The 14,119-nt window shown below is 39.9% G+C and overlaps 2 protein-coding genes across 3 annotated transcripts in view; both read right to left on the bottom strand.

Moving 5' to 3' along the window:
- Window positions 1–697: 697 nt before the first annotated feature.
- larp4ab (La ribonucleoprotein 4Ab) lies at window positions 698–13,113 on the bottom strand. Of its 2 annotated transcripts, XM_044348074.1 has the most exons (15): window positions 12,547–13,113; window positions 10,406–10,544; window positions 9,787–10,033; window positions 9,111–9,247; window positions 8,358–8,461; window positions 8,011–8,121; window positions 7,457–7,510; window positions 6,479–6,691; window positions 6,260–6,357; window positions 4,781–5,014; window positions 4,432–4,483; window positions 4,084–4,248; window positions 3,836–3,969; window positions 3,577–3,745; window positions 698–3,170 (listed from the first exon to the last, which is right to left on the bottom strand). In XM_044348074.1, exons 1-15 carry the CDS (start codon window positions 12,547–12,549, stop codon window positions 2,793–2,795), a joined length of 2,238 nt encoding a protein of 745 aa, XP_044204009.1. In that variant the 5' UTR covers window positions 12,550–13,113; the 3' UTR covers window positions 698–2,792. The 2 variants fall into 2 exon arrangements, with proteins under 2 accessions (XP_044204009.1, XP_044204008.1); XM_044348073.1 differs by lacking the exon at window positions 12,547–13,113 and having other exon boundaries at window positions 10,406–10,550.
- Window positions 13,114–14,078: 965 nt separating this feature from the next.
- pfdn5 (prefoldin 5) overlaps window positions 14,079–14,119 on the bottom strand; it is a 4,495-nt gene continuing 4,454 nt past the window's right edge. Inside the window, exon 6 of the mRNA XM_044348075.1 lies at window positions 14,079–14,119. This exon is cut by the window's right edge and continues 377 nt beyond it. The gene's annotated coding sequence lies outside the window, so the exon portion shown is untranslated.

The raw sequence follows: 14,119 nt of genomic DNA, 5'->3' as shown, positions 1-14,119 counted from the left end.
GAAAGTATTTTGAGTTTATCCAACTCATAAACAATAAGAAGTGTGCACATCAGTTAGTATGCTCCAAGAATCTTTAAAGAAGTCTGATTTTATTGCCTACCTTTTCTGTTATGTTTTCATTTATTTATTTATTATTACTTTTGCCCTTTGTCCTGTGACCATGTTGACTGTATCGACAAAATTGAAAGTGATGTCAAGTTGTGACATTTTGTATAAATAAAGTGATGGGAAAAAAAACAACAAAACACTTCTGCATCCACTGATTAAACTGAATTTTACACATCCTCTGATTTTTGTGTGAATATACCACCTTTATTTCATAACTACATAAATCCCGTTCAGCTGTGTTAGTGTCACGCATCAATGAAATATCCTTAAAACTCTCATCAAATGTTCTAAATCAAAGATGCCTACAAAAATGATGTAATGCCCATGGTTATTTCCGGAGGATTATTCTGCAGATGTGACGTAAAAATCCTGTTCAGTGTTGCATGGTAGGACATTTACGTTATCCATATCTGTCACTGGCCCACTCACTTGTCAGATACTACAGGGAGCAAACACCAGGTTTAATTTTAATAAAATCAACAGGTCACACTTCTGAGATGTCTGATAACTTATTCACATCTACTGTATGTGAAACCGCGATAGCATCAGATACAAAAATGTGCCAATATACACAAACAGAAGACAAGAATGTTTAAAAATAAATCTTTATTTTCATACATCAGGCTCAGTAATAAAATATTCACTTGATAAACCAGTGTGTACTTGGCTGAAATTTGCAAACCTATGTTTGATTGTGACAATTATAAGCAGGATTTTGATGATCTGAAATTGCATTGACAGGATAACGAAATAAACTGCATCATACGCACATAACAAAGGACACGCAAGCATGCAAAAACACATTCAGCCTCATTCCAACCAGCCCCACAGATGCACCTAAAGGGTGAGGTTTACAATACGGAGATACAAACTGATAATTGAGTTTTGACAACAAACCAGCCTTGTTCAGTGTAACAAATTGATGTGTGAAGACTTCTTGCTCTCTAGATAATGGAATGAAACACTGATAAGGCACTGGAAGTTTGGTTTGTGATGATAGTTTCATGTAGTCTGATGCAGAAGCAATCTCATTCTTTCTTGCACACAAGTTTACACCGTTAAGACAACCACACATATACACAAGAAACACCTGAACTACTGATTTCAAGACACAAAATACTGTACACCGAAGCATATTCCCTAAAAGCAGAGGACTCAGAACACTGATCTAAGGCGAAAGGTTTTATGCACCCAATCCTGAAAATCTGTAATTCTTTATCTTCATTTATCTTTTGCTGATTTCCACTTGCAACACCACAAACTATTTAGATGAAATGAAAACACAAAAATGAAACATTTAAGCACAAATAAGTAATTCTGTTAAAACACCTTTCCATTTTCAAAACGCCATAATGACTAAAAGCCTTGAGATCAAAGGATAGTTCATTTCAAATTGCACTACATGTGCTGCACACTGTTGAACCATGAATGGCTGTACAGATCAGTATCCAACTCACTGAATATCGGTAGATCCAAAAGATACTTGTTAGTGATCCGTCTCTCAACACACCTATTTACAAATATTACACATCTCATGAAATTAAAGAACTTCAGATAGAAAATACAATTTAAAGACAGCTATTACAGCAAAAATAACAAATACACTAATATCCCAGATCAAAGCTACCACATTGACATTTACAAAGTCAAGCTCAAGAGTGGTTTTGCAACAAAAGGACTACATTCATCTGAAGCCTCAGGTATCCAATCAAAAACATAGTGCATGCAATCAGTGTCACCAAATTGAGTGGAGACAGTTGCCATGGCCTCAACTATTAAACAGCTACTTTGATCAAGATGTGAAAGATTTCTATTCTGGAGCAGGTTAAAGCTGTACACCACAAGTTATCATGGTGATCTATCTCAGTTCAAAATGAGCCTGTTTTGTGAGACCGAAAGCCAGGACTGACATCAAAGTCAGTGGGTTAATGTATTAATCTTGCTTTGTGAGATGCACAAACATTATCAGTGGACTTCTGATAGAACAAGGTTTACATGTTTACAAGCGGTAACTCTTGGTAACGAACTTATGTGGCCGACAACTTCTATTCTGATGAGGACGCCTGCTCTGCTGTGATCACAAGGGGACACTGATCTGCACAGGATTAAAATGACAAACAGAACTACTCTGTTAATACTACAGGGGTATTTTTCAAATATCAGCAATATTGATCCAATATCTGCAACACGCAGACATCTACTGCCAAAAACAGTCAATAATTATGGTTATATGATGTGATATTCTCAACTCATAATGTAGTATTCCCCAGGATCCATTCTACGGTAAGATTCCCTTGTCATAAAAATATCTTCAACATTTTTACCCATCAACACTCAACGTTTCTGTAGTAAAAATCTACTACTGAGTCACTGTCTTCCATTAAAAAAAAAAAAAAAAAAAAAAAAAAAAAATCAAAAATCCAATGCTTAACAAATTAGTGAAAATGAAAAGCAAAGACTGAATTCTCAGAACAAAATCAAGTGTGCCTATTGACTATTGGTTGGTTTGGATTTCTATTTGCAGTCTTTCCAAAAGATTCCATGTCAAAGTAAAGAAGTTATTTGACAAAGTCTGTCAAATGAAATATATTCATCTGTCTATATACACATACATTATATATTTACATATATATTTATTTTTATTTCTGTCTTAGTTCATGTTTTATGGGCTCCTTTTTCTTGAATTATTTTGGTGACCTTGGGGGAATGTTCTGTTCTTTGCCACTCCGTCTGGCTCCCCGCTGAGGGGAAAACTGTTTGCCGGTATTCAGCCCTCTCTGATGCTCCCGAATCTTCAGCCCTGCGCCTCCAACTCTGCCTGAACCGTTCGGCCCACGGAAGGAGCGCAAGGGTTGACGAGGAGGGCGGCCGTCTCCAGGTTTCTCTGGTTTCTCTGTAGTGCGCCTGGAGTTGGACCGAGGCTCCTCGACCCTGTTGACCTTGAGCTCTTGCAGGGGTTGACTGGCTACAGAGGCAGGAGGGGAGGGAGAAGGCGTCTGTGCTGGTGGTGGCTCCTTCGCCAGCCGCTGGCATACCTCTGCATAGCTGAGCTTTCTTTGCCCCTGGTTAGAGAATAATGGGCAGGAATTTAAAAAAAAAAAAAAAAAAAAGTACAATTAATGATCAAGAAACAAGAATTTCACTACATGAATAATTAACACAAAAGATTGTGCCTATCTGCAGACCATATGATCCAAAATATCAAAATGCCCTGTGAAAAACACTCCATCATTAACATACTTAACTTGGATTTTTCTGCAGTGACTCTGGGCTACAATTAGAAGCCAAGTCAACAGGTAATGCATAGTTGATACGTGATATGATAGATGTAATTAGTGGAATCTTTCAATTTCATAGGCATTTTATATTAATACTTTGTGTCTTTTATGTTTTAGCAAATCGTAGTTGTCATATATGTGTTGCTGTCTTGATGTTGCTGTGAGGTAATATGGTCCAGGAGAGCCTTACCTGTTCTGAGGTGGGAGATGGTGGAGGTGCTTCTGTAGATACAGACTGGGTGCAGATGGAGGGAGCGTCTTCTGCAGCTGTCGGAGAGACGGCCTCCACGGACGAGGAGATTTTTGCCTTTGGAACAGGAGGTTCAGTCTTCTCCACTTCCTTTACTGGAGGAGAAACACTGAATCGAACAAAGGAAAAGTATGTGTCATTTTCCTTGTGTATGCCCTTGTTGTTCACAGACATGTCATTAGCTTGAAGTAAACTTTACCTTGAGACCACTGGTGGTTCCACTGTTAGTGGTGTCACAGGACTAGGTTTCACCTCTGGGGTCACAGGATCAGGCACGCTCACAGGATCTTCTGAGATGCTTGCGTGTTTCTCGTTAACCTCTTGGCTCACAGACTAAAACAAAAAGTTAAAATATGATGTGCATTTATAGAACTGTAACTTAGATGCTGTTTACAGGATCTTCAGAGCAGAAGGTACTTGTATCAGAGAGAACAGGACGTTGTATACCTTGTTGGTCACTTTTAGGCCACGTACGACATCAGAAAGGCGCATCTCTGGTGTAGTTTCTCCTCGAATGCTGACCACACACCCCGGCAATGGAGGAAAATTGGAAGCTGCCAGGTCAAACTTTGGTGGAGGTGGTACCTTGACCTCCATCACAGGAACAGGCCTCTGCAATTTTCATGTCAGTAAAGGTCAAGCTTATATAAGAAAGGTTCCTGCACACAGAGAATTACACTGAGACAACCTTTTGAACTGACAAGGTAAGTGGAGACGCACATTTTTTAATGGAAAATCACACGTAATATGTTTGGAAAAAAAAAAAAAGAAAGAAAAAAAAGGAAATATACTGACTGTGTTATGTTCATCTTCTCTTTTCCTCCTCATGCCTCTGTGGTTACCTCTCCTGGAATAAAGACAGATCATTTTCATTAAAAAAAAATCTTGTAAAAATGAACTTTCCATGTTAAAACAAACAAACAAACAAACAAAAAACCCCCTCAAAGAATACAATGGCTTGCATTTCTCTGGAAAAGCCAAAAAACAAATGAGTCTGATTCCCTAGTTGTTTCCACTAACCATGCAACATCTTGGCAATAGAGCTTTGACAAAGAGTTTGACCCTCAATATGTATCAGCCTGTCACATTAGGGTAGGAAATCTTCACCTCAATAGTATAAATAAGCAGGATGACTTTCACCCACCTGGCCCGTCCATTCATGATCAGATCTCCACTGTGTACGGCGGTCTGTGGAGAAGGGTCTTTAAGGCTGAGGGACAGCAGACTGACTGGCTCTGAAGTGGTGCCAGACAGTGTCCCTGATGTCTGGAGGGGCTGTGGACTCAAGGGACCCGAGAGGCCATCCATCAGGGTTCCCGGAGCCAAAGAAGAAGAGGGAGGCACATCAACAGGCCTCGGGTGACCCTTTACATGGTTTCTGGGAACACACAAGGGACACACATTTCAGAAACTACTGACCGTCAGCTTTACCACACAAAAAAGAGATTGTTGATATTTTACAGTTGTGCAAGTATGAAAAGAAACTCATGATGACACTCAGGCAAAAGAATCAGAACTGAACAGAATTGGCAGCGCTGATGCATTGTTGTTTTTTATGCCTCTACAAAAAAGGTAAATGACTGGCACAGGCCAAGTGCATAGTTTTTCTAAAAGAACTTGCTTTACGTTTTTTAAAATGTAAAATTACTCTATTTCTTCCTAACATGTGGACTAGGGTTGGGCCGATGTAAAAATCTTCAAACCAGTTTGAATATACCGGACCAGTAATACCGAATTTTACCACTTGATGTCACACGTGATTCAGCCGCTGTCAAGTGGAACATAATGAGAGCCCATGACAATTGAGTGACACATTGTGTTTTTATTTCTCACAACAACAATTCAACTCAACTTTTCCTCTTGTGCAAGGGTGCTGTGTGTACAGCACAGCATGGCTATGTTATGCTAACAATGCTAGACATGCTAACTAGCTGCTAGCCGCCATGCAGGCTGGTTAATTAAATTGATCTGTTGCGTCCCTTTGTATCTGCGGGTTGTTTTCAAAACACAAGCTGCTCTCAGACTGCTGGAAGTTGTAAACAGCCTGGCTGGGTTTATAGGTTATAGGAGAGATTTGCACTGTTAGCCTGGGTCAGCCTACCTCCTCCAGCTAGTCTATGTCATCCAGCTGGGAGGACAGCAGCAGCTGACCCTGTCGGTGTAAGAGCCTCCGTGTGAGATGCTTAGATGTCTCATAATAACAAATGCCGGTTCAGTTGGTTCGCATAAAGTCAAACCGGTTTAAGGTCATACACTGGGCCGGCAAAACCAGAAACCAACCCAACCCTAATCTTCAAACAAACACCCATATCCAAAGAAGTGCAACTTTAACACCTTAAATGTATTACCAAGATCAATTTTCAGTGGTTTTTAACTGCAATGGCCTTATACAGTACATGCTAAACATTATGGCAAGAACATTTGTGAGTTGATTATATGAAATTAATCACATCATTGAATCTTTCTGCAATAAGGTAGAGACTGTGAGAGGGGAAGCAACAAATCAATATCCTTGAATATAAGCACCAAACGTGATTGAGTTCATGAAAGAAAAAATTGATTATAACTGGAAAGCATTACTGTAAATCAGAGAGTAGTGTTGTCATGCGTGACTTGCACCTACCGGCTTCTTGGTCGATGGGTGTTGGTGGAGTTTGAGTTTGCTTTGTAGTTTCCAGGACCATTGTAACCGTTTATGAATCCACTGTTGGGGAAAGGTGCCTGAATATCACAAAGGCAGAAAGGGAAACAATTTACACACAACTGATCCAGAAAAAAAAACAAAAAAAAACAAACTTGGTAACTTTTTGTAATACACATTGTGACTCCAACAGGTTCTCACCAGAGGTGTTTCAAAGTAAGGCATGAGTGAAGGGTTCCAGGAGGGAGACACCACTGGGTACACAGGGTACTGCTGCTGCGGGCTGTACATCTGCTGCATGTAGACGTGGGAGCCATACGGAGCCTGTGGCTGGGTGTGCTGATTGTATGCACTCAAGTCCACACTGCGGAAGCTGTTCTTACCAAAGAATGTGTTAATGGCCTTAATGCGGGCCTGGGGGGAAAATGAAGGACAGGACAGAATTAGACATTTGGTTTTGTAAAGACATGAAGCCTCTGCTGTACCTGTGATGGGTAACATTGCAGCTCTAGTCTATTGTCCCTTAGTCCCCTCAGATCTCATAATCTCACGGTCATTAGGCCATAAAACACTGCCCTGACTAGAGGGGGGGTGGAGAGGGAGTGGCGGGGGGGGGGGGGAGAGAATGAGGAAGAGTAGAGATAAAGAGGAGAAGCAGCAGAGATACAGTAGATTTGTGAAGAGAGAGCTACAGATAAAAAAGTTCCTCCCAGCCAGACACAGTGCATATGGGTCCTTCCAAGCGCGATACTGATCATCACTGGGGTTCACACAGGACCATTAATACGTCAAGGATAAACACAGGGAACACAAGGTCAAATCAAAGTCCAGCTGAAACGCAAAAGGTAAATGTCACACTATGATAAGGAGGGCAATCAAACTGTCAGCCAGAACTGTATCTGCAAACACTGGAGCAGAGACCACTGGATTTACTCCTTGCTTATCGAGTCTTGGTACACACAAATCCCAAGGTCACTGCCGAGGCTATGGCTTAGCCAAACAATCCTAGCCCAGAGAGTAATGACGTGACAGCTGACAGCACAACTAGTCTTGTGTAACACAAGGCTTGCTGAGCCCCATGCAAGTGTCTAGTGAGCAATGACCCAATACGAGAATAAAACTTTGTAGCATTCTCAATAAAGTCAATCATTGTTTATGCATTTCAATGACTGAACTCACCATAATTGGTTTTCCCTGGAATGTTTTCACTTCCTCTCTTAGGTATCTGTAAGCCTGAGGACAGAAAAGACAAGAACAAAATATTAACAAAACTAAAATCTGTGTTGTAACATTTTCATGTAAAAAGTAAATGCCTTCTTCCCCTCTCACTCCTAGAGCACTAGTATAATGATGAGTGCTTTACAACTATAAGCTTGTGAGTTACACATTAAGAGGATGAAATTGCTGTAATAAGTTGCAGAATTTCTTGATGGCAACTGCTCCTACAATAATGCATTTAACAAAGAGAACAGACCATTGTAATCATGAGCTATTAAAGTCAGATCACCCACACTGAGGTTATGAAAGTCATCTTTGGCTTTAAAGAAAACCAAACAGGAGCAATGAAAATGCCAACCACATCCAATGAGTAACTAATAGAAAAACATTTACACCAAAACCATACTGAATTGTAATCTTATATCATTATATACTAAAACTGTCATAAAACGAATAACTAATTCTCACAACAATTACTTATACAAAGCCACACAGTTATTTATGAGGAAACATACCTGTAGTGCATCCATATCTGACTGAAATGTTATGTACCAGTTGCTGTTGTGTGCAAATTCAGCACTTAACACTTTTGGACAGTTTTCACTCTTAAAAAGAGCCTCCACTTCCTGTGAAAGAGATGCAAGGCACATATTACACACTGAACTCATACATATCTTCCATCAGGCCACCCTGCAGGTTTTATGAGAATAAGCAATCTATGACTCATGATATACTCACTGCAACAACTTAATTTGTTGTAATTTTTATTACTGATTTCTTGTTCGGAGGATTGACTGTACAGTGAGATGGGTGAATGTTGTGGAGGACTGTGCTTAATTTGCAGTATAGTGTTTTTATTTACCTCAACTGGCGTCGTCTCTGGCACCTCTCTCAGAATAATGATACAGCGACTGTGATTTGGCCGAACCTTCTCACCAGTTTCATCAACTTGCACCATGGGAGACGCTGTAACAAAGACACAACCTATATGTGAGTGTTTTCCTCGGCTGGAAGTAGCTTGAGGGCACCTCATACAACTATAAAGTTTGTTGTTTCAGAATGTGCCTCTTTCTCTCTGGCATACACCTGCAGCATGTTACCTTTGAAGTTGTTTGTGTCAGTTATTTTTGATAACCATAGTGCAAATGTGACAAATTGGCTGGGAAATTTTTTTTTTTTTTGCAGAAGCAGTGAGCATCGCAGGCAAGAACATGCTCTACACTTTACACAGACACAATGGCTGGAAAAAAAAAAAAAACACTGCACATCAGCAGAAACACTGTAGTGGCAACATCATGTTGTGGGGATCTTAGCAGCGACACACGCTTTTATTTCTTACTGATTCTTATCATGTCTTCTGTGTGAGCAGTTAACTTGGTGACACTCTAGAAATAGTACGTGTATAGTTTTAATGTTTGAAATAATCATTCAGTATTTTAATTTCCTATAATCTAAGTGAAGGTGGTCACTAATTCAGCTGGGACAGAAAGCCTCCACAATTAACAGCTGTAGGAGACCAATCACTAAGAAACATGATTGCACACAACAACAACAACAAAAAACCCCCATTCCACTTATGTTTTAAAGTTCAAACATGTAACAGCAGCACTGGTACCTCGCAGTACATCCAGAATGAGGTCCATGTCAGTGGTGAGAGCTTTGATGTCCTCCATGCAAGCGATAGTCCAGATGGGAACAAACTGATCGCTGTCCATCTGGGATATCAGGTACAGGTCCTTCGATAAGTTTTCTCTGGAAACGCCCAAAACAAAACTGAATGTAAACATCATACAAAATCTTTAAACACATTTCCCACAACATTCAAATTTTTGAAGATTTCCATCTTACAACATAAGAACTAGGTGGAAAACAAGATATTATACATCGATTCCTCCATTCATAATAAAGGATTTGCTTCAGACCTTTACATTCAAAGTCCTCCCACCATATGCCACTGTAATAAGTTTACTGATTAATTTGTTTAGTGCATCAATTGTAAATTGTGTTCATTCACAATTGTGCTCATTTACAATTTGTCTTATATAATAATAATTTTTTACACAAGATAAAAAAAAGTTTAAAACGGACCCTTAAGTTAGGCTAATTATAACTGAACTGAATCATGGTTTCCAGAATTGAATCAACAAAGAAAATCACTCGTGAATCAAATTGTCAACTTGAATAAATCAAACTGAATCAAAACAGTCTTCAGTCAGCAATGAATGACCCTAAATAAGCACACTTCAGAACACACTACATTGAGAGAACATCCACAAGGTTATACTACTCACCTAGAAAAACAGAACTCAAGCTGTTTCTTCAAAGACTCTCTAAGGCTCTCCTCAGACATCGGTTGTTCCTTTGAAGCATCACCATCTATGGGTGACTCGCACTGGGAGTCAAAGACTATATAGCCTAAGTCAGTTTGGTCTACACCATTCACAACGCCTTCTGTAGGTACATAGGTGTAGTCAGTAGTGGTGTCAGGATATGCCGTGTCACATTCTTTACCCCCTGAAGACGAACCATCTGAATAACCTAAGACAGGAGACAAGCAGTAACAAAACGGTTGTGAAATACCCATCATGTTTAGACAACGACATACAATGCTCTTAACAAGCTTTCTCATGCTTTGTATTTATTGCATAACCCTGAGAACAAGAGTTACAATCCTGGTAATATTCTGTAAATGCTACACACACCTATACGTGTCACACAGACAGACCTATCCCCATACTTTATTTTCTTTGGCTTTAGTGCTTTATCAGTGCAGGAGAGACAAGGGATTGGTCTAGATTAATGAAGCATTTTTGCGAATAACAGATGGAGATAATCAGCCACCTATAATCTATAACCTAGATGTTAAAGAGTTAGAAAACACTAAGACACACAGAAGTGATGAAGTCATACCTTCAGTCATCTCAGCAGACGGAGGGTAGGTTTGGAGCCAAGAAGAATTGTCTGTCCCATCTGGGATGTCATTCTGGTGGGCAGGGATCTCCTGCCACACTTTGGCATTAGGGTTCAGACCTGCTCCCTTTGTGGTAACCTGCATTATTAACAGAATATACTGTGAGTCATAAAAAATACTTTGGGTACACGCCCAATACAGTATGGTACAGGAAACACATCAGTGCAGTTTTTTGATCATCGTCTTGTTTTGAAACTTTGCACCTTTACATGATGGGATGTAATGTGAAAAGTCAAACTGTGGAAGTATGAGTTGCCTGTCCCGCAACTGATTTCATTCTTGATATGAGTCATTTGAAGAAATCAGTATTCAAAACTGTTTTTGGTTGCCAAAGTCTACTACTACCATGTCAAATTACACAGACACAGTCTACACAGGAAAAAACAGAAAATGCCACATCTTCTGAGGAATATGTACGTGCTTGCTGCTGAAATTTTGCAGTTAAAAGATTTGAAACACATGAAATACTGAAACAGTTTTGCAGTCAAATTACAAATGGTAAAAGAAGCTCAAATAGTAGCGCATCACATTCCTGCTACATAGAACAAATCATCAAATACACAAGTCTCTACCAAATGACTGCTGATATGCAAGCTTTCCATTACCGCAGGTAATGTTGTCCATTCTTCAAACAAGATCATTTGATAAGCATCAGTCACTCAACAATTCAAATCCTGCTTTTAGCAAAACATCTATCCTTAATAATTTAAATGTATTTATAAAGGCATTTCCCCCCCTGATGTAATAGATGTTTAAAAAACTAAAAATCCTGGTGGTAATTCTGGAAAAGATCAGCATGCAATTAAAAAAAACATAAATATAGTATAAAGACATACACGGATCACACCTGAGAATAAACAGTATTACGCCCCCGCAACATTCAGAAGTAACTCCCTTATCCAAATATATCAGAGCCAATCCAATGAATGAGGCTAGTTCACCAGAGATCCTCTAATCCAGTTTTCCGTCTTTGCGAGGCCTGAGTACTCACACACACACACACACACACTCACTCACACACACACACACACACACACACACACACACACACACACACAATGAGTCGCGTTGTCATTGGCTCCCTCATCACTGCTACCCCCGCCTCACATAACGATCACATGTACCCATACATGGCGCGGGTCCGCCTCTGAGCTCCAGCGTGACTTCAGCAAAGCATTTTGACCTGTCATCCATTGCAAAAACCATCGAGTTTGCTTCAGTCATTGAAGCTAAACCAATGAATGGATCGAAGTCTTACAACCATTCAGACAATCATGTCCGCTACCCACAATTTAGTGACAATTCAGCGACCCCAGGTTAGCGGTGCAGCACAGAAACGTTATTTTGAGGGTCAGGAAGAAAAGAGCACATGGCGGCGACGTGCCCATGCAACTTATATCGCGCGATTATGTTAAAATGGCTATCGTTTCATGTATGTCTGTATAAATACAGCTGATATGAGAGTTTCTGATTAATTCTAAATCCGTCTGCATTGATCTTTCAAAGTTATTTAACGCTGCCGTGTCCGCGGCACACTGCCATGACCTTTATCACGGAACTCTTTGATAGCTTTTCAGCTTCAGTTGTGTAACGGCTAACGTTAACATTTAACACTAATCACGTGTAGTAGTTGCTGCACATTGACCGTGAGGTAATTTAATTATATGATTATTGAAAGTTGTTACGGAACAATATGTCTTGTTATTCCTCTCACTTCAACGTATACCTTAACACGTGTTTGCAGGACGGCTTGTCTCGCCGTCTGCCATATGTTAGCGAAACCATAAATACCTGACTTTAGCTAACTAGCTTATGTTTACTAGCAGCACAGATACACCCGGCCTTACTTTACACTGCGATCCTTGGCTAATTGGTTTGACGCGTTAACAGTGACATAATTAACCGCCCATGTAAATAAAGTCGGAAAAGTCATAAGCATAAACGCCAATTAACAACTAACTTGGATGTTTAAGTTACCGGAGCGGGTTAAAGCGTTTTGGATGTGCTTGAAATGGGAGGAACGACGCAAACAGGTTGTCGCATGTTAGCTAGCGTGGCCGCTTCCAGGCCCCAAACTCACCATGCTGCTTTGATCCTCGCCTTATATGATGATGTCCTCTTCGGCTCACGGGAGATTAAATTGCCGCTGCTGGTTTTATTCTCCTTTGAAGGCAGCTCTTAAAATACCACACGCACTTCTTTGCAGTCAGAAGTCCGTCGTCGCTTTCTTCACCTAACTACCGTCTCCCCGGTAACTGCTGTTTAAACAGCCGAACGTGCTCCTGTCCAAACGGTGCGTCCGCGCGGAGCACAACTTGACAAGGTAACAACTTTGTCTACTATAACGGCTGTTTCGCTGTTTAGAAAAAAACGTTTCCCATTTTATGAATTATGCTCCTCCGCTCAATTCCTCATCCCGCAAGTCAGCTTCTCGGCACCGCTCATCCAGCATGTGACAGCTGCGTCCTCTGTCCGTCCGTCCCAACAGGCAGCACCCCGCCTCCACAGCTAACTACCTCCCCGGCAACAGCAACGCTAACCACGCAGCGTAGCAACGACTGACGGTGACCTCTGTGAGGTGACTCGACTGTGAGGCTGATGCTCTTGTGCTCTTATGAGAACTACCCTGCGCTTGTAGTAACGATGTAACAAAGCTAATTAATATACTGTAGAACATCTGATATATTTATACTTGACATTGCAAGCAAACAGTGACTCCACACTGTTAGGTAACCTCCAAGCGGAGTGATATGACATGACCCCATGCAATATCTGGATGTAATATGGAGGAAGTTTCAACCTGAAATAAAAATGGAAATTATGATACAATCCATTACCAATAACTGTTTCTTTTAAATTATTACTTTCCACCGTGTGTTCACTTATTAAAAAATGTCTGAACTGATACAAATCAAAATTTGAGAGCTGCTAAATGAAATTAGGTATCCTATTACAACGTGTGAATTTCTGTAAGATCATAACACCACCGATAACATATATATTTTTTAAAAATGAATTATAAACACAATGATTCATTAACAGTGTCAAAATAGGGTAAACAGAGCCATTTAGGGCCGAAAAAGTATCCTAACAACAAAGTACAGTTAGAGGATTATAATACATGTTACAAAGTTTTTCACTGATCAAGTCCATCAATCAATTTAGACAGTGTAAAATATTCACCTTAAAGAATAGAATCAGGTCTCAACTAAAGATGCATCAGCCTTACAAATTTTGGAATTTACACAAGTAAACAGTTGTGTTACAAACTGTGCTAGTGTGCTCTGAACCTTTAATAATGATAATAATGCATTTAGTTTGTACTGCACCTTTCATTCACATTGAATCTCAAAGTGCTAAAGCATTAAAAACATATAACAAAGAAAATAACAAAATGAAAAAGCCTCCAGATGGTGAGCATATCTTGGTAGAAAGATTCAGATATTAAATTGTAAGTCAGGCAACCTGAGTGGAGGTCTAACTAATCAGAATAAGAGAAAAACACTTGTGTTGGTGTGCAGGGCCTTAATAGTTGTCTTGAAGCAATTCAGTTAACTCATTTGTCAAAATATTCACGAAGTCTGATAAATGATAAAGTGGGAGTGGAACACATAACAGTGAAAAAAAACTTTAATTTTCCTTGAATGCACAAT

Source organism: Thunnus albacares, chromosome 4 (assembly GCF_914725855.1).
Source record: "Thunnus albacares chromosome 4, fThuAlb1.1, whole genome shotgun sequence".
Classification (NCBI taxonomy): Eukaryota; Metazoa; Chordata; class Actinopteri; order Scombriformes; family Scombridae; genus Thunnus; species Thunnus albacares.
The sequence above is the reverse complement of the archived record's forward strand: the minus strand, read 5'-3'. Positions and strand labels throughout refer to the sequence as shown.